Source organism: Pomacea canaliculata, linkage group LG3 (assembly GCF_003073045.1).
Source record: "Pomacea canaliculata isolate SZHN2017 linkage group LG3, ASM307304v1, whole genome shotgun sequence".
Taxonomy (NCBI): Eukaryota; Metazoa; Mollusca; class Gastropoda; order Architaenioglossa; family Ampullariidae; genus Pomacea; species Pomacea canaliculata.
The window spans coordinates 98,675-119,674 of NC_037592.1; the positions used below are offsets into that span (position 1 = coordinate 98,675).

Sequence of the window (21,000 nt, forward strand, 5' to 3'; positions counted from 1 at the left end):
CCTTGGACTGTGAAAATAACTTAGGTTATAGGCGTGGTTATAGATGCCAACCATACTAGCCCGCATGACGTATCGTTACGTGGCGTGAACAATTACATTTCATTAGGAAATTTAACATTTATAATATTCCCTTTTCTCCTATACTAAATCGATCTGAATATTTTTGATCTCATCTGTACGAACTAAATTTGTGCAGTTTATTGTGATTTAAAGCCAACAGCTGCCAGCCATGTAGGTTGTGTGCGGAACTAGCGTGACGCACCCGGCATCCGCAGTCCACGTTGTATGAGCACGTTGCTTCACCACGCAACCGAAACGTCGAGAGGGACGACTTCAACACGATGAAATAAAGTACCGCAGTGGTTCTAGAAGACAAGTATTCTCAAACTTCACTGCAGAAAATGATAGCCGACACAGCTTTTCCAGCCAACAGGTATGGACGAAACACCGGCATTATTCCTGGAGTTTGATTCGTGTTTGTCTCGTGATGCTGTCTTCAGTCTCAGCGTGCAGAGTACATAGCTTGTGTGTGTATGTGTAAAATTGTGATTTTGGTCGCCGAACTTTATGATTGATACAAGTATTCTTCGGATTTTTTTTTTTTTAACACTGAAATGCTTATTTCCATAAATTGGTCACATGGTTTTGTAGACGCGAGGTTACATGTGCACGTTCTTCTGTTCTACCTTTCAACTATTTTTTTATATGATAAATGCATTTTCATTTTATAGTAAACAATAACGATGTTATAAGTCTGTTATAACATCACCATCAGTAATACCCAGCTAGCAAACATGATGGCGTTACTAAGACTGGAATTTTACAAGTGCCAGTGTACCCGTTTTTCCATATGCCAATGCTTTTCTTAATTTAATGGGGGAGGAATGAAATATGATTAATCAAACCCGCAGTGACTTATTTCCATCTTGATAGATGCTTAATTATTTGAGCACATGCTTGTGGTAAGTGCTTATAGATCTGCTGATATTCACAATCTCTCATCAAAAGCCGTAGTAATATTCAAATGCAGTAGTCAGCATTTATACCCTCCAATATCAATTCATGGCAGTTGTTTTATATAAGATCATGCTTTATAGTATATAAAAATTGTTGGTTTTAAGAAGAGAATTGACTGACAACTGCTATGCATTATAAAAAGCAGTAGTATGCAGCATTGTTGAAAATCATTGCACTAGTTGTTATTCTTTCTGTTTTTGAAAAAAACTGCAGAGTGCACATACAGTAAAAGTGCAACTCATATAAATAAGATACAGGAGAAAAAAAACAGCAATTTATGGGCAACGTGACAATTGTAGTCAATGTATGATTCTGTATATTGAGTAGCTATGTATTTGTGTGTGCAGCATGTTTGATGAGTCCATAGGATGTTTCTGTTGCTGGTTCTTGAATAGTTCTCGATGTCTGTGGCTTCTGTGATATCCACTATTAGCATACATATTGTGCATTATGTCCACCCATTGTAACATGTAAAATTTTATTTTTGCAGTCCCTGGTTGTGTGACAAGGAACAGAATTGGGGTGATTTGGAAAATCACTGGGACTCGTTTCCATGGTGGGTCCAACAGAATTAAACAGTAGGGTGTTGTGATGTTTGCGACTTTGATGCACATTTTACTATCATGATTTCAAATATGAAAAAGATTTTGCTCCATGTTAAACAGAACACCTCACCATTTCCACAAGAAATTTCCCTCAGTCAGCATATTGATCTGCTGTTTTGACTTGAAATGTTTTGTACTTAAAAAAAATCAATTTCTGCATGATCTATATTTTTTTTAATTTCCTGAATGGATGCTTTTTTTAAGTAGATGTTTATTGATTACATGATATACTATTATGTAATGGATACTTGTTTGTTGTAAATCTTTACTGGTTCCCAGTCACTTAATCCCCAACGCTCCATCCTTAAAATGAAATTTTAACTATAAAAATTATGAAGCTGGTGAAAAATTTAATTGAAATTCAAATAATTATCTTCATATAAACATCACAATAAGTTTTACAATGGTAAATTAGCAACAAAATTAATAACAAGTGACATTACACATAGCAACAAGGAGCAAGTGACTTCAGCTGTGTGAAAACGTTGCTATGTAGAAATCATTATGTCATTGCTACATCAGCCTAGACTCTTGTAAAATATTTAAAAGTACATGTACATGAAAGTACCACAGCAAGAGTGTCCATTTTGATGGACCAGAGAACCACGCAAAAAATGCAAACTGGTACAATTGATAGACGGCAGCAATTATGAAGAGAAAACAAGCAAGGAAAGAAAAGATGAAAGAAAAAGAAGATAAAGCAGAAGAAAGAGGACAAGCGAGAACATAGTTTCACCTGCGGAAGTGTTTGCTGTAGTGTAAGCAGAGTCAAATGTCAGCTTCCTGCAGTATCAGTCTGAAAGAGGCTGATGCTGCTAAATGATGATGGTAAAGCCAGCTACGACGATGTTGATGACTTGGCTGATGTTTTCCAACAACAGGACAGTAATATGTAGCAATATCAACCATTGCTTTGGAAGCAGATGGATATGGAGTGTCAAATAGGGCGGCTGTGGCCATCAGCACCACCCAACATTGGTGGACTTTATTATTGGTGGCATTATTAGCTTGGAAGACCGCATTAGTAATGTCAGTCATCACAAAGTATGGAGGGCTGGACATTTGTTGAGAAGGGATATCAGGGACATTCCTATAAACAACGAAGAGGAAATCATGGCAATATTTTATGGTGGCTGAAAAGACAACACTGGTGAGAGAAAAGGGGAGACAAGTGGTATAGTAAAAAGAAAATTGAAAAACACTGTGATAATTTGCACCTAAGTTCTTTGCAATCATCCAGCGGCTGTACAAGGACTTGACATGCCAAGTGATCCACTACGGGAAGCTGACTGACCCCTTAGCAGTGAGGACTGGAGAGAGGCTAGGCTGTATGCTCTCGCTGACAATCTTCTTGATCGTCATAGACTGGATCATGAGAAGAACAACTTCTAACAGTAACATGGGTGTTCGGTGGACCTTGCAACTTGATGATCTCGACTTTGCGGATGACATTAGCCTGTTGTCCCACAAGTTTAGCATCAAATATCACCTAAGATGCACTGACAGACCAAAGCGGCTGCTTCAACAGACTTTGTCATTGGCCTGCAGGAACTATGACATCGCACATAGAGCAACCTTCTTTGTCAATGATTTTCATTTACCGCATAACTAAAAACAAAAACCAGTGCCTGTACTGTTTATAACTATTGTCTGACAGTGTAAATGTTATCAGAAACTGATCTTGCAGTTATTAAATTTAGAACTTTTGACAAAAAAGGAAACAGTTATAATACATATGATTTTTGGGGCAGAAGAAAAGGAGGCGTTCTGCTCACTGCAGATTTATTTGCTGTGCAGTTTTGAACTCAACATAGCTGGTTGTACAAACTGCAAATATGCCTGTTGATTCATTACATTTCATTGGATGACACTACCCCATATTGAACAATTTCTCCGATTCCAGATCTTTTGTCTGTTTTGAAGTGCATGATGAACTATTACAAGGGTTCATGTATTTTATACGGGTGGCTCAAGTTTAGAATTTCATTTTGTTCAGAAAATTTTTTATTGTGATTTTAGTGTTTTAGCTCATTGAGATCCATTTTTTTAAGTCCCTAAAAGTGTACAGAGTACTTCCTGTTTATCATGATGTAATCAGGGTGAGGAAGGAGTTAGCCTGCCTAAAGTGATGTCACTAGAGAGACTACTACAGTACTAGGCCACATTTTTAACATTGTACACAGGTCTCTCTCAGACAGTGAAGTTCATGACTTCATTACGAAGCTAAATGGGGAGGAAATTGAGAACGAAGCAGACACAGACCTGATCTCCACACTGCAGCCAGACATGCAGCTGTGGCAAAGTTCAGATGACCTCGACTTTCTGTCATCGGTCACACTAGACTTACTGGATGAGGAAGATGATGGTAGGTGATTAGTTCAGTGTGATGACAGTAGCAGTCTTCTGTGAAATGAGAAAGGTGTGTGTGTACTGTATATATTTAGTATGTCACCACATGTACATTTGGCAGATAGAGAATGCCATAAATCCTGGCATGTAATTTTGCACTGCTTCAGGTTGCATAGAAATGATGAGAGATAACTCCTTATTCGGGGTTAGCCATCTTTTGGTGAGAAACTTGGCAGAGTAGCGTAAAACAAGTAAAGTGTAGTTGGTGGGACTCAAGCCTTGCGTGTCATTGGCACTATATCTTGGCCTGCTTGACTTTCTCATGAAAAATATGCTATTCTTAAACCTGTCCTGTTAATTCCTTGTATGAAACCAATGTTCTCACTGATTCATGAGCAAATAACATATCTTTCTGCTTCTCCTTCTGAGACTTGCACCATTTTTATACAATGGAAATACTTTTTGATGTCACAGTCTAGATGTCCATATGAAACTAACATTAAGTGATGGTAAATTTGAAGGTTAGCTGCTGTGTAACGAGAAACATTACCATTATTTCTGGATGACATAAGTCTATTAAGGTCACTAGTGCTACTATTAGAGATCTGTGCGTAGATAGGATTGGTATGTCATCCTTAACATATACAGAGTGTGACAAAAGTGTGTGAGATCAAATGATGGCAACATGTAAGAGCATGAACTGTGCTACAAACACTAGTGGAAGCTTTTGATCGAAAGTTGATCCACTGAACATTCTTTCTCTCTCGCACATCTATGTTATGTATACATACCTCCCTGAGTTCTGCCCCTTACACAGATGCAGACAGAGCTGTGGCCTCTTGGAGTCACACTGGTGATAACAGCACTGTCTGCTTACCTTTTTCTTAATAAACGTGACTATTATGATGATCGACAAAAAAGACTTATATGCTACTTTTGGCAGATGCTGTTTATCATGTGACACTAGATACTACTCAAGATATGATAGACCCTGCTAGGTACTAGTTATGACAAGACATGCCATGCTAGGTACTAGTCATGATGTGACATGCCATGCTCAGTGCTACCCATTGCTTCTGTTTTCAGAGTTTCACATACAGAACAATGTCAACAATTTTTTTGTCTGGGATAGAGACAGCAGCCAAACGCACCAATGCCACAACATTAATTCAGTCAGGGTACTCCAGTGGCAGTGACAGCTGTATCAGTGTTGATGAGAATGATACTCAAAAGTCAGACAAGAAAGCTAAAAGTGTCTGTTCCACATCGCTGACCGCCGTGAAGTCCCATGTGGAATCAAAAAAGTGCAAGACAAAAGCTGATGCCCCATCAATGAAAAGACGATGGTATGTGTGGATGCATTTTCCATCTGTTCTTGGATGCAGTTTTATATGCTTTTACAAGTCTGTTTCTTAAAAATTTCAAATGATTCACACTCGATTGATAACAGCATTTTTACAACGTTATTTTTTTATATTGAATAGATTTTTTAATTTTGTTGTAGTAAATTTGTGCTAAAATTGGTGTAAAATAATTTGAAAAGCTTGGGTAGGGCTAGGTAAAAAGGTTGATGGTCTGATTCTCTGTTATTATTATGTAAATCTGATACATAGCATAGCCCCCTTCACCTCTTGTGTGGCGGCACTGCATAGAATTCACTTTTCCTTATTAAATGTTGTGTTAAGTGCGTTGTTAGTTGAACAGTTCTCATAGTCTGAACCTGGTTCTGGCAGATCAAGGTTTGTTTTTAAAAGCCAACCACAAACTGGTTTTTTGTTATTTGGAGATCTAGATTCTGTTTCTCGTTTCCCTTATGATGATGAGGCTACCAGCTTCATGTTGACAGCAAGTTTTATATAGACATAGGATCACTACCTGTTCAAGAAAATGGTCAGTGTCACTTGTCACTTGCTGAAGTCAGTTGCATTGCACCTTTCACACAAGTCTTTAGCTTATGGAAGCTGTGTGATTGCTGTCCTTTATCCATTTCTGGCAACATGCATAAGGTGAAGATAATTTTCTAAAAGAACCTCCTTTCAAAATGGACACTGCGTTAGTGAGGACTTAGGACATCCATACTTTGAGTATTGCATTTTGTGCTACAGAGCTTGGTACCTGTTCAGTGCAAGTATTATATATATACACACACCTGCATTTGCATGCCAGTGTTTGAAAAGTTTCTATCTCTGGATATAGCTTATAAGTATTTCCATTTGTAAAGGTGCCTTAGCATCACCTCAGGTAGACTGCCATCAGTGAGCAACTGCATATTCTGAGGGCATTTGTAGCAATGCTTGTTAATGCTTAATGATAAATTATAAACATACTGTAAAAATAAGAACCGAGTTTGTATATTGTTGAAAGTGGTAAACAGAGAAATTGTCGAATACTGGATTTGCAGATTTTCAATGTTTATTGTAATGTGAAACTGTTGTTAAAACTACTAGCTGTCGCACCACACGGTTTGACATGCACATTCGCTGACAAAAACACACAAAGAAAACATTTTTTTGTGGGGGCTTCCATGCCCATCGCTACACCAATATAATTTAAGCAAAAGTAGTCGTGTAATCTTTTAACACTGAACAATAAAGATTTAGTATCGTTCTAACATTTAACTTTCAACATCAAAAGTAATGGGCCTGTACTCAGATCAACTTCATATATCAGCTTGCATGTACCAGGTCTTTCACCTGCAGCTTGTCTATCATAATAGACAGGTGTAACTTGTCTGTCAAGGGTCGTGTTTTCAGTGTTGATGATGCCAAGATTTCTGATAGATGATGCAAAAGGTTTTGCCTATCTTGTAGATTCAGATTGATGAGAGTTCTTCTTGAGCATAAGAGGGCTTCTGGCTTCATCATCATTTTTTTTTATCATTATTGTTTTATCATCATTAAATTTCAGTTTTTGTACCATCCATTAGACATCACTAATACATACTTCTATAGTGCTGATAGCATAGGGAGACACGATGGGATAGAGCAGTTCAGTTGTATGTCATCAGCATATGACTGATGAGAAATATGAGACTGCATATATGATAGGTTTAGTGTACAAAATGAATTGGCCTGTGTCCTGAGTCTATGGACACCCCACAAGAAAGTGGAACAAGATATGATTTTTGACTGTTGATGAATACAGGGTCCCATCAGTCAGGAGATGAACCATGCTAATGTGGGTCCAAAAATTCTGTAGAGAGTAGTAAGTATTTGAAGGAGCATGGAGCGGTCAGTAATGTTGAATGCAGCAGACAGGTCCAATAAAGTTAAGACAGAAACATCACCACAGTGGAGGGAAGATATGTCAGTGGTTACTTTGATGAGAGTAGTTGTACTGGGAAAAGGTCTGCATGGCGACTGAGCCTGAGATGATGTGATGCACTCTCCATTATCTTAGAAAATGCAAGTTAGAAACTGGGCAATCAATGTTTTAATATTGATGGGTTATTTTATCAAGTGCATTAATTAAGCACATACCCACAACAAATGCTTGTGCCATAAAGTAAAAGGTTTTTTAGGATGAGTATTTTTTAGCCACACCAAAAAGACCACACTTGTCTGGCAGACTGTTTGCACAGTCACCTGTAATGTTACTGCATCTTAAGTAGCCTCACCAGTCCTCTGGCAGGTGGGGATGAAGAGATGCCACAGAAAGATTGGTGGGTGTGGCTAGTAAGGATCTTACAAAGAAGCCTAAGCCCACTGACCTACAGCTCACCTTACTCCTGACATTCAATAGTACTACTCACTTTTGTCAGCACTTGTACAGCAGATGAAATATGTCATAACATTTGTAAAGTTAAAGTGTCAAAGTTAAGACAATGCCTTCACACTTACACATACACTAAACATCAGCCTAGCTGAACACATCCTTTTTCAAGAAGTTAGGAGTAGCCGTGAGACAGTTTGCAGATGTCAGCATTAGGGGAAATATTGAAGATCTAATTACAGTACAAGTGTTTGTGTTGACAGGAGCAATAACATTACAAGTGTTTGTGTTGACAGGAGCAGCATGGAGTTTGAAGAACAACAAGAGGTTATCACGGAGCTAGCAGATATTATTAGCATGCAGCTGGGTGTGAGAGAGAGGCTGGAGGCAATACATATCATCAATCCTCACTGTCAAGTGTCACCCACTGATAAAGATTTTTTAATAGGTGGGAAGATATTTGTTTCTAGATGCTGGTTTTCATGATTACAATTTCTTTCAAGTCTAACTTAGTTCCAACCATTTCTCTTCCTGCCCGCTCATCCTTTAGGCAATCCAGTGGTGCGGCTAGCCCATGTCACAATACAGTGAGCATTGGCTACCAACCGAATAAAATCGCAAACAAGGTGTTGCCTTGACAGATAGTGCATCCCATACGCATCTGGCACTTGAGTAGTGTACTAAGTTATTTATTTTTGTTGAAGGTTAGGTCATCTCGCAAAGTTTCTGCTGGACGTATTGGGGTGGGGGGACTGCGTGTCACATTTTTTAGCAGAGACCATCTGGCGGATCTGCATTGTTGCACAATGGTTTAAACCAGGGCCGATTGTTTCGGTCAAGTCAGTGAGGTGACTTCAGGATTACAAGGGATGTTGAAAGGCTGGGTGGGTTTATCATCAAACGTGAGGCGATCCTGGTTAATCAAAATGAATGGTTAATTGAAGACCAGATAATCAAGGTTCTACTGTATAATGATTATAATCATTAAATGCGCATTCCAAGTTTCCCTCCTGTGCTGACAGTTGTCTGTGAGGTGAATAGGAAATGCTACATATGGGTGCCTGCCACCTACCTCTGGCACTCGACAGATGTGCTAGTCTAGGCTGGTCAGCACAACATCATCATACTACTGTTTGCTGTCAGTAATTTTTATATGTCATTGCCTTGTTTATTTTGACATTAATATTTTTTTTCAAGTACGCAATATAAACTGGTTTCAGATGTTGAAGGTATTACAGATCAGCAGTTTATAGCTCTTCAAAAATTTGTGCACAGACACACAGTAAATACATCAGATCTGCATGGTGGGAACTGCAATCTTAATCGCCATCTTCGACAGCAGGTATTACACTCCAGAATGCATGGGATTTCTTTCTTGGTCATGTCTCAAATTGAGCTGCTTGTCTGGTAGATTGCCATATGCAGAATTTCCAGAAATTCAATCTGGAAAAATCTCATACCAAGATAACAGATAATTAGTGTTTTTGTGTGTGTGTGAGGGTCATCCGCCTTTACAGCTAAAGCAGTGATGATAGTAATTTTCGTCCATTTACGTATTAAATACTTCTTCTTCATGCCATTTCCTGCAACTACATGCATCCCTAAAGAGTTGGGGTTAAATACAAACTTGTCCTGATGGTAATTACCAAGCATTTGAAGGTTATGAAGATACTTTAAGCTTTAAAATAAAATGGTCGGCTGGACACCTGATTTGATATGCTGTTACATTCAGCTGAGGTTTCTTTTGCAGGGAAGGGCCACTCCATCAAAACATTGTCCAGGAGATCTTCACCGACAAAACAAAGTAGGTGCAGTTTTCTTCTGACATCCAAACAGATCTGTTTCCACCATGTATTTGTGCTTGTGCGCTGTAGAGCTTTGGCTTACAAGCAAGGAAACTAGCATAGCAGAGGTTTCTGTCCTCTTTGTTTTCCCATACCACTTCCCAAGAGGTGTGGGCGGTCATGAGAAAGATAAAGGGAAATTTTAGATGAATTCAATGTACGGGTTGGAGACTGCTTTCACAGAGGCACGAGATTTTGCTAATTCCTTGCCATCTACTATTTTTCTCAGAATTCTTCCTCTTCTCACTATTGTCCAGAATTTCAATGCCTGAAGTCTGTTCAAAAATCCTCTTGCTGTGACTTCTGATAAATCTGAACAGTACTACATACCTTCTGTCTCTAAAGGAGAGAGGTCCTGTGGCGCAACGGTTAGCACCTGTCACCAATACAGTAAAGGTTGGCTGCCCTGAGTTCATTTCTCGTCTCGGGCACGCTGTTCTTTCTCTGCACGTGGCATCTGTTTACAGGGCTGGCTGCCTGCCGTAATATAGCCTCATGGCATGGCGTAAAAACACAAAATTCCTCACTTGTTGCAGCAGGCTCAGATGCAAGGACTCTGGATAAATTTTTCTGACTAATCCACATCCCCCCCCCTCTCTCTTGGAGAGAGGCGGCAGTGGTGCCCATTCCAAAGCCTGGAAAGGATTCTTCTGATCCCAACTCCTGCTGTCCTGTCGCTCTTACTAGTTTTCTGTGCTAAATTTGAGAACACATGGTGAATGCCCAGCTTACCTGGCATCTCAAATCTCAGGGTCTCCTCTCCAGTCTGCAATGTGGCTTCAGACAATATCTCAGCACCCTGGACCATCTGGTGTGTTTTGAAACATTCGTTAGAGATGCATTTGTCTGTGAAGAGTAGGTCTTTTTTGACTTGGAGAAGGCATATGACACTCTCTGGAAGCAAGTTATTCTGTTAGACCTGCATACCCTTAGCTTCTGCGGTCATATGCCACTCTTCATCAAGAATTTTCTTTTGCATCGCATCTTTCGAGTTCCTGTACAGACTATCTTGTCTGCAGGAGGAGGTTGTCCTTAACAAACTAAGGATAGGACACGTGTCACCTTTGCTGCAATCACACCTCTTATGAGTGAATTCTAGAGTATTGGCTAGCAGTTTTTTTTTTACAGCAGACTCTTTGTTCTCCTTGTTTAGGTCTGTCCCATCGGCAGCTATTTTTACTTTTTTAACGAAGGATATGGCTCTATCATAAGATTTAAGCTTTTTGTGCCTGATAGTTTTTGGTTTTGATTAGTTGGTGGCCTTGCGGGCCACTACGCTCTTTTTTTTACACTTTACCTGTTCTTTTACTTTATTCTTATTGTTGCTATGATATAGCCTTGCTGGCACAGCATAAAACACAACCAACCAACCCTGTGCTTGTGCGCATACCTGTATAATATGTGAACACTATCTTTGCTAAATACTTGTTAGTATAATGCACTGTCACTGTCAGCACCTTGTTAGTATAATGCACTGTCTGATATGTTTAAGACATGTCATCTTATCAAGGTGCAACATTAACAGTTCATGAAAAGTAGCCAGACTGTTTTATTGTTGCTTGTCTGGTAATGGAGCCTGAACACACTTGTTGCCATAAGAGCTACGTAAGCTTAAGTTTGTAAGGCCTGCAAAGGATGAATGAATATAACCATGTGCAGAATTCAAAACCAAATTCTCTTCAATGGGAGCAACAAAAAAATTGTTTAAGATTGTAAAAGTGCAAAATGTTAATTTTAATTTTAGGTCTCATGCACAAGTCATTAACAAATTTTGTAACTGCAGAACAGTTTTAGCAAGAGCAAAAAAAAAAAAAAATGGAAATTTGGAGTTAGCTGAAATCACTTAAAACTGCCTTAACATGAGTGAGAATTAGCTTAGAGGAACTTCAGTAAGCAGCCGTATTGCAGTTTCTTTATATGGATAGCTGTCTTTCTAGCATCAGTCCAAACAGTGCCATGTTTGACCTGTTGGGCTATAAAGCAGCTGAGATTTGTACCATCATAATCAAATCACAAGATTGGTGTATATGTATGTTGCTTAAATCTTGAACAATTTATGTACAACTGTATGTGTTGTGAAATAAAAATGTTTAATAAAAAAAATCACAAGATTGTATCAGACTGGTACTTCAGTACAGGTTGGGATGTGCAAGTTCAGGAACTCTGCCAGCTTGGCTGGACACCTGGACATTTAAGTCTAGGCTGACATTTAAGTCCCCCCCTACCCCTAAGTATGACCTGTATTACATGGCCTGCTTTATTCACTGGAATATAACATGGTGTATGACTAATTGACTAATGTCAAATGTCTGTTTACAGGCTGTTAAAATGGCATCTTGAATGCATGACCTGTATAGCTATATATGGCTGGTGCCTCAAACTTCATTGTTACTTGTCTCAAAAGACGCAAATTGAAGGCAGTGAACCAATTGGAGATAATCCAGCCTGTTTAGTGTTGCATATATACATACACACTTGCATTTGTATGCCGATGTATGAAAACCTTTGAAATAAAGACAGCCTGCACCCTGTCTGTGGATATAGCTTCTTATAGATATTTCCATTCGTAAAGGTGCCATAGTATCAGCTCAGGTAGACTGCCAAACAGGCTTTTCTGTCTGTTTTGGTATAAGTACCTGAGGACATCATTGTCATGATTGTTTTGTAATTTTCCAATGTTTCAAAGTCATATTTTTGTTATAAACTTGTTGATGATTACTGTCATGCCATCCTTCCTGTCTCAGAACAAGAGTGGGCGGCGTAAGCGCACGGAACAGAAGACATTTCAGCCAATGACAAAAGTGGCACGGCAACGGCAGAAAGAAAAACAAAGTGGCTATTTTTTACACGAAGTTTGGATGACTGTCTCCTCATCCCCTAAGCCAGGAAAAGAGCAAGACATTGATGAACATATAGACATTTTGGAATAATGTTTTTTTTTTTTTAAATACTTGGGTGTGCACTTGTATGTCTGCTGTGTGAACAAGATGTCAGTGCAATGTGACATAGGACTCTGATTCTGCACAAAATTACTTGAAAATCTCCCAGTTTTTCCCGGAGATGGATGCTTAGTATTCAGCTGCTTTCTACAATGAAGTGTCAGTTTTGGAGGAGGACTATGTCATGCAGTCAGTAAAGTGAAGATGAGAGAAGTGGCCACATTGTTGCTGTGGTGCTTTGATGTACATGATTCCTGTATGTGGTGTACATACATGATTATGCCTTTTGAGGTTGGTGCTTTATTTTTAATAATCACAAATGGTACAAAACCATATGCACCTAATCAATATTTGTGTTGACACAGATGCTCTACACTCAAAAACAAAAGGCATTTATAAGTGCAAAATCTAAGTCTCATATAAATGTATGAAATCTAAAGGGCTCTTGAAGGCCTTTTTTTCTTTGTTGACTTGTTTACTATGTAAATCAGCATCAACATGGGTAGTGGACAACAGTGTCCACAGAGAACACTTTGGCTTCTTTGTCTTCTTCTTGGTAAGAACATTCTAGTGGCCAGCAAGACAAAGTTGTGACATTTTCATGGTTTAAATGACAATGAAACTCTCTTCTCACTTTTCCAAACTGAAATTTGTAAAGAAAGGTAATGTATTAAGCAACTTAACGAAGAGCAAAGGAACTGTCCCTATCTTTGTGACTATGCCGTAAGTGCCTAAATGGACAAAAACCTGTTGGTCTGTAGTGTCTTTGTCAAAATGGAAGAGCAGTAATGTAGGCATGTTTTCAGAACCTTGAACTTGAGCCAGCATTTTCACTTGCAAACTTAAAATGTTTAGTGCTTTAACCCTTAGCTCATTGCAGAAACTTTTCCCTCCCTGGTGCATTGTTTAATAATTGTAGGTGGAGGTCTGCTGCAGATCAGGCCTTTTGACGAAGATAAGGTGGCGACCTTCATTCCAAGACCTTTAGCCATAGGGAAAGCAAGCATGGGCAGTCAGCTGCCTGCAGTCCCACATGGAGGAATTTTTTGTTGACTCCAAACTAGTTTTCAGCTTAGACTGAGGCCAAAAATGTCATCGTTCCTTTGTGTAGAGGCTTAGCACTGCGGGATTTGTCACAGGAGTTCTTTTCCCTGATGATTACTAGCAAAGTCTGTGATTCCATATGTCATTATTGTTTGACTTTGTGGGAGACAGGGTCTTTAGAGAAATGTCAAAACAAATTTGATCGGAAGTCCTTCTGTTCCACTTCCAACTGATCATCTTGTTCCTGAAAGAATGAAACATTAAAAGAAACTGCCACCTCTTGAAGCTGATTTGTGTGATTCTAGGTGTGACTAAATCTTCAACAAGAAAAAAAAAAATTTTTTTTTTTTTTAATAGAAAAAAGAAATCACCAGATTATCATAAAGCAAAGGATGTGAAAGAGCTAATTAAACTTGGATGCTTGAAAATATCCTAACACAAATATTCAAAATACATCAACTGTTCCTATGGTTCATCCTGAATGGTCTTCTCAATGAAACAGTGAAAGTCACCTCTACACCGGGTAAAACTTGAATGATCATCGATATTACTGTGAACTTTAGTGTACAGTTCAGGCATACAAGTGTCCAACACTAATCCCTTCATGGATTTCCAAAGGATGAGCAAATGTGAACGCTTTGGTGGGAAAGCACTAGTTTGGGTTTATGAGTTTGTGTGTGTGTGCATGTGTAGACACTGTAAATGCCATGAACTCCATCAAGAGAAGGTATGTATTATCATTGTACTTTCACTGCAGAAACAGAAGTGAAAAAAAAAAGGTTTTGTTACTATATACTATCTTCTCTAGGAACCTTTCAGTTATGAAGCCATTTTACAGACTCCAAACAGTTGTTTTACTATAATTTTACAATAGCAGAGCATAGCTTTTGTGCACCTGATTACAATGCAGATTGTTGAGACTTGAAAGACAGCTCCGGGTGAGCTGGATTGTACAGTTGCAAACGTGTTAATACACTGTGGCATAACTACAGTGACCAAACAGAGCAGGCTAATTTTTAAGATATTTTTTTACCTCCACATGTGATGTGATAAATATCAAAATGCCCTTGGAGGAAAAAAGGTTCCTTGCATTTGTGTAAAAAAAAAAAAAATGAGTGAGGTGATCAGTGCAGATAAGGACATACAAAGAGAACAGATTAGTTATTGGTGCAAAGGACATGAATGCAGGTGAGATAGGTTGGTTGTGAAGAAGCTATATCACAAGTTAGGTCAGAGACAATGTCTGAGAGACAAAGGGTACTTTGGTGAGCTTTCAGGGAGTCTGTTGTGACTAGACACAAGGCTATGTGTAAATGAAGACTACATGCAGAAGGTAAAGACAGTGTAAATAGTTTGGGTCAATAGTGATTGTAGGTTTTTTTTTTTTTTTAGTAGTCTTAGGACTTGTGTTAAGAGCCCTCATGTCTTGGGCCAGAATTTAGTTACAGCAGTGCACATTAGGGTGTAGTGAACACATCAACAGACACATTAGGGGTTTTGTTCAATCAAGCAATGTTAAAAATGTAAAGCAAAGAAGTCTGCAATGAACAGAACACCTTTTGTCTACCCCAAAGCATGCTAAAATCATGTTTTTTATAATTAACATTCCTTTTTTTCTAAAGTTCTATATTTCATAACTGCAAGAAACGATCAGTTTCTGATAAAATTTGCACTGTCAGACAATAATTATAAACAGTACAGGTGCCGCTTTATTTCATAGGTCTCTTGACCTAATGACAGCTCAAATGTTACTATCCCTTGCATCCATCGCACAGACTGTGATGCCTCACTCGCTTGTCTTGACAAGTGTTCGACTCCCAGAGACTGGCGAGGTGTCTGACGAAGGGCTGAGTGACAAGCTGCTGGAGTTCATGTGAGAGGTGGTTCCAGGATGGCAGTAAGTCTGAGCATTGCCCTTTAGTTTTGGGGTTGAAATTCTCTGACTTGCATGTTGAGATCCACCAGCCTGCTTGGCAAATGGTAATTAGTATGTCCACTTGCTGCCTTCCTACTTTCATCATCATCATCTCCAAACATTGACAAAAGAACATTTTCCTGATGGGTCCAGTATGTGATGATAACAAATAATGTTCAATTTGTTGAAGCAAGTGCTTTGGTCTGTCAGTGCATCTTGGGCAACACTTAATGCTAAACCATGTAGGTCCAATGAAGTGTGTCAGGGAATACAGTTCGTTACTCAGCTGCACTGTTGCCACTTACAACCAAATATCCTGCTAGCAGTTGTGAGCCATCAGGCCATTGACATGGGCCCAGGCTTTTCCCACAGTAAATCATCACTGATGCTTCCACTTTTAACATCTTGTACAGGTAGGCTTGGACTTTGCTAAGTTTGCTGACATCAATTTCTTGAAGAGGATCACCATCGTTAATGAGTCGAAAGTTCACTATAGGTGTATCTCAGTCCTGTTATATCACCGAAGCTGCTGTCTATGTGTGACATCACTTATTGTTAATTTCATTGCTAACATGCTAAGCTGAATCGTAATAGTATAATAACAAAGAAGTATCCATTAATAAGGAAATAAAAGAACTACAGGTCATGCAGAAAATAGTGATTTTAAGCACAAAACATTTCAAGTAAACAGCAGATCAAAATTCTGACTGAAGGACATTTCTTGTAATAATTAAGGTGTGCCTATTGCAAAGAAAAATCTTTTTCACATTTGAATTCAGGATAATGAATTGCACAAAAAATGAAATGTGCATCAAAATGGCTGACATCACTAGACCCTAGTACACATCTTCTCCCCCTTACTGTCCTAATCTGACAGATACCCATTCCACAGCTGAGTAAACCAGGTATGTGGTATCTCAGGTGTTCAACCACCTAGTGTGTGTGTGTGCCCTCAGGCTCAGTCACTTTTGTTCCATGAGGCCACTGTGTCAGAGCACCAAGGCAAACTACATCAAGAGGAAATGTAAAGAGAAAGATTTAAAAACAACACAAAATGCATGAGCCAGTGATTTTTAGATACTTTATTTTCTCCATCATCCGCAGATTAGCATGAATCTTATGAAAACTTTTAGTACCATGGGTAGGGGATGGGTGGCAAGCTTAAGGCTAGAGGTGCTAGAGGAAGTCTTACATCTTGTGTAGGTTATGAGCAATAAAGAAAGATAAGGAATTGTACAAACATACCAGACCCACACCACTGACCCAGTCAATTCACCACAGACAGCATGTTGCTTCAGGTACAAGGATGGGGTGGAGCAAGATGACACAGTTATTAAGTACTGGCACAGAAACTAAACTATGCTTAAAACACTTTGCTACAGACAGGGCAGCCAGAGCTGTCAGGCAGGATGAGACTGGCATTGCAACCATGAATAACTCACAAACGGATTTCACTTGGGTCTACACCTGAAGCAGGCATCTACAAGGGCAGCAGCTGTTGTATGGCAGACTAACTGGACTGTGATCAGGCACAAACTGGTGACAAGCACATCAACAGTCCCTGGACTATTGGGGAAGGTAGGAGGGAGGAGCAGTGTGGGTACAAAGCTAAATGTCACCATTCTGCCTGTGGGAACAGATACTATACAAATTGTCACCATTCTGCCTGTGGGAACATATACTATACATATTGTCACCATGGTTATGGGACTGCACACATCACATGTCAGTTTCTTTCACTCCACCAAGCCTGTGTCGAAAGTGCAGCTACGCTAGAAGCCACCATACCAGGGTGGCTGTGTTTGGTGTAAGTTAAGGCTTTAAGAATGCATGAAGAGATCACCAATGGGTGGTGGAGAAAATGCTGCTGTAGGTAGTTTGCCATGATGGCCTGTTAAAGCACAGAAGCCATAGTCACCACTGGGTGAAGGGCACAACACCTGGTACAACGTCTGTGCTGTTATGATGCTGACATGGTACAGCTGGCACAAAAGGGAGTGAAGACAGATTGGCAGCCATATTTACAAGAGGAATTGTCTGTCCTTGACATCACTGAAAAATAAAGTGGAGCATTTCAGCACTTTCTTCATTGTATCAAAAGTCAACACTTCACAACATGGTTTCAAAACACTTATGAGCATTCTTTCCCTCACTTAAAAAAAGTCAATAGTTCAACACAATGTTTCTGTACACAAAAATTGTCCTCATCAAAACAGAAGTGGGTGTGTGTGTTGGTAGGGGGTAAAGGTCTGTAGGTAAAGGTCATCCCCTAACCTTTTCAGGTCTTTTGTGGGTGAGGTGTTAAAGACCTCACTTTTCTTGGGGCCAGCTTTACATGAGGGCAGTGCCCATCTCCTCTCCCTCACTGCCTTTCCCAACCCTCTAAGGAGTGAGGTACCTGTTCCTGCCAGCTGGGTCGACTGGAGGAAGTTTGCTGCGCTAATCAGGCATTAAACCACATTAGAATGATTTAAGCTCTTGCTGAGATGCTGACCTATATGCTGTGTACAACAGGTGAGCTGGAGACCAACCTGCATGTTGTGTGCAATAGTATAAAGAAGTTGATAACTAGAATGGGAGTGGTGCAATGTGCCTACCTCTACAGATTTGAGAAGCTCCTGTAGTCTTGCCTCATCCCCACCACTAGCCTCCCAATGGCAACCCCAAGAGAAGACGACCAAGAAGCTGAGCCAAGTTCTGATGTAGCTGTGACGCAATAGATGCCAGTGTCTGTGGCTAAAGCAGCAGGGATGGTGAGAGTGAATGTATTTCCATCTTGATGGAAGCTGAATCGGCCAGTGTCCTCCAGCTGGCGGCCATCTTTACTCCAAGTGACTGTGTATAACCAAGTAAATATTAGAAGTCAGCAACAGTGGCCACTTCTCGAAGAAAGGATGCTAACTTATTAGGAACCATCTGGACCAGAAACTAAGATTCTAACTTTTATCACATCAGGAAACAGGAAAATTTTAGCCAAATATGTCATGTTTACATATTAAGCAAAGAAAGCTCCATTTACTACACAACCAGATTACTGGAATGAATTTATGAATTTATTTAAACAAGTATAACATATATAAATGACATGACTGTTGTGTTATTTATGCAGCGTACTAATGAAATGTGAAATAAAACATTAGTTTGCTATAGGTCTCAAATTTTACACAACCAAAATTGAAAATAAAAATCCTAAAACCAGCACACAAACTATTGTATTACTATGGGGGTATGAGTTGCCATGTGGATGCCTAATAAGCATATGCTCCCAGCAGGCTGTAGCCATAAGCCAGAACTCAGAGCTGTGAGCACAGTGACAAGGGGTGCTTGTCTGGGGAAGGAAGACTAGCTACCTAATCATTCAAGACAATCTAATAACAGCAGTGATATTTACTGCCCTATTATCTGGCAAAATAATGACAGCAGTGATATTTACTGCCCTATTATCAGGCAAATAAGACCAGTAAGCTTTACTGCGTCATTAGCAGTTTTGAAATGGCTCAGGACTGACTTTTAAAGAACTTGGCACTTTGTAAGTTTCCACAATCTGTCTCAAATCCAAGTCTTTCACTAACCTGTGACTGGCGCAGAAGAATTGAGGGTACAAGAGAGGGTGACAGGGCTGCCCTCCTCTACATTCTGTGACCTTGGGAATTCTTGAAACACAGGTGCTGTGGGTTCCTCATCAGGAACTGGCAATAGCATCAATAAAACATCAGATGTACAACACACAGGACACTCATCATGCACACACAATGCAAGTAGTCCTCATTACGTCCTCATAAATACCTTTTCTCAGCTGTTTTCTCTGTCTACATACTCAGATCATGTCATTTACTAGTAGGTAATCCCTGTCTCCCTACTCAGATCAGGTCACTTAATAGTAGGTAATCTGTCTTCACACTAAGATCATGTCATCTGATAGTAGGTAATCCCTGTCTCCTTCACACTCATGTCACCATCAAGTTAGTAATCTTCACACTCCGATCATTTCAACTAATATGTTTACTCCAACATTTTGCAATCAGCCTCCTTTATATTTAATGAAAAATGCCACTGATGTAAGGTAGCAGAAGTTATTATCATCTGTTCAATATCACCACTACATTGAAGCTTAGCCCATTTCCCTCTCTTTCACAACCTGTCATACGCATGGTATACCCACTATCGGCTACAAGCACCCCGTCATAAGCACTGTATACCCACCAGCCACAAAGACAGTGGCACTGCTGGAGGCCATGCCTGCAGTGTTGGTTGCTGTGCAGGTATAAACACCACCATCCTCAGGGTAGATTTCACCTATAACTAGCTTGAAGATGTCCCCGGCATTCTGATACTTGAAATCATCACTGTCCGTAATGTCCCTCCCATTGCATGACCAGGTGACCTCAGGTTTACCTGTGTGTACAGTAACAAGGACATGATACCACTAGTGATCTCAGTTTTACTTACTAGCTGTTTTACTTACTAGCTGCAGCCTACCTGTACACAGGTTCATTGATGGCCAATTTATCTATGTATGTATACAACAAGGAAAATAAAACCGTTCTTGCTCCAACGTATATAAATCTTACCCATTACTAACCTTGTATAAAGAAAATTGACATATACCTTAAGGAACTTTTTCATTACCCAAACTAAATTCCTGTAAAAATAAGATATCAACTTCTATCTTTTTATATATAATCCAGTATTCCTTCTTGTTTTATTGTAGTGCCTTTGTTTTATAGCAATGTAGTGAAACAGTTCTGGGGTTTTGAAGGGTGAGAGCTACGTAATAATAATAGGGCTATATAATGATAATAACAGGGCTGTATGTTAAAAAACACAACGTATACTTCTTCTATCACCCTCATAAATAAAGATTTGTCATTTATCTATAGGTGCCACTGAAAATATATCTGCATTGATGTATAATACAGCCATTTAACAGAGAAGTATGAATATGAAGTGAACTGAAACACAGACCCAGTAAAAGAAGTCAGAATTAGCATATATGAAGAAATGGCTTTACTGGCAGCAATGATAGCTAATAACATTGCATTAAATATCTTTGATCTGAATAATCTGCTGCACACTGTGAACTGCTTGCAGTCATCGCGTGCCTACAATGACTACACTGTGACGTGGTCACCATGTACCTGAAATGCGACACTGCAGTGTGACTTGGTCACCATCAAACACACTTTGGCCCTGCAGATGCTCCAGGAAGCGTGGAGCCTCCACATCTACTTTTTTCTCCACAGAGGTAGCGATCTGTTTCTTGGCAGCTGAAAGAACAAGTGAAATTACATTTACTCCCTGAAAAATTCTGAATCACTGCAGACACTACCAGTCATTGATGACAGCTAGAAAGGCATAGCTCCTGTGGATACCGACAATCATAAAAAATATAATCCACCATAACTCCTCTAGTACAGACAGATATCAGCAATACCAACTGAGATATCAGCAATACAAACATAGCTTGGGTAGCAAAGACAGGATGTGAATATTCAATGGGGGTTACCAGAAAGTTCTTTTATTTTGGTAGCCCGAGTACTTATTTGACAGCACAACTTTCACATTCTACCATCTCT

At 39.5% G+C, this 21,000-nt stretch overlaps 2 protein-coding genes across 2 annotated transcripts in view; one reads left to right on the forward strand and one right to left on the reverse strand.

The window, feature by feature from the left end:
- Positions 1–219: 219 nt before the first annotated feature.
- Positions 220–13,794, forward strand: LOC112560170 (protein FAM199X-like). Its single transcript, XM_025231802.1, has 8 exons — positions 220–433; positions 1,508–1,573; positions 3,806–3,987; positions 5,058–5,317; positions 7,979–8,130; positions 8,903–9,024; positions 9,433–9,486; positions 12,271–13,794. The coding sequence occupies exons 3-8, from the start codon at positions 3,973–3,975 to the stop codon at positions 12,454–12,456; spliced, it is 789 nt and encodes a 262-aa protein (XP_025087587.1). The 5' UTR covers positions 220–433; positions 1,508–1,573; positions 3,806–3,972; the 3' UTR covers positions 12,457–13,794.
- A 2,696-nt stretch (positions 13,795–16,490) lies between these two features.
- The window catches only part of LOC112558514 (twitchin-like), a 135,801-nt gene continuing 131,291 nt past the window's right edge, over positions 16,491–21,000 (reverse strand). The window contains 5 exon segments of the mRNA XM_025228994.1: positions 16,491–17,476; positions 18,022–18,259; positions 18,997–19,113; positions 19,628–19,819; positions 20,563–20,691. Coding sequence (XP_025084779.1) covers positions 18,024–18,259; positions 18,997–19,113; positions 19,628–19,819; positions 20,563–20,691 — 674 coding nt within the window. The 3' untranslated portion in view covers positions 16,491–17,476; positions 18,022–18,023.

Coding starts and splice junctions, on each gene's coding strand:
- LOC112560170 (XM_025231802.1), top strand. Junction 9,025..9,432: donor ATCGCCATCTTCGACAGCAG/GTATTACACTCC, acceptor TTTCTTTTGCAG/GGAAGGGCCACTCCATCAAA. Junction 9,487..12,270: donor ATCTTCACCGACAAAACAAA/GTAGGTGCAGTT, acceptor TTCCTGTCTCAG/AACAAGAGTGGGCGGCGTAA.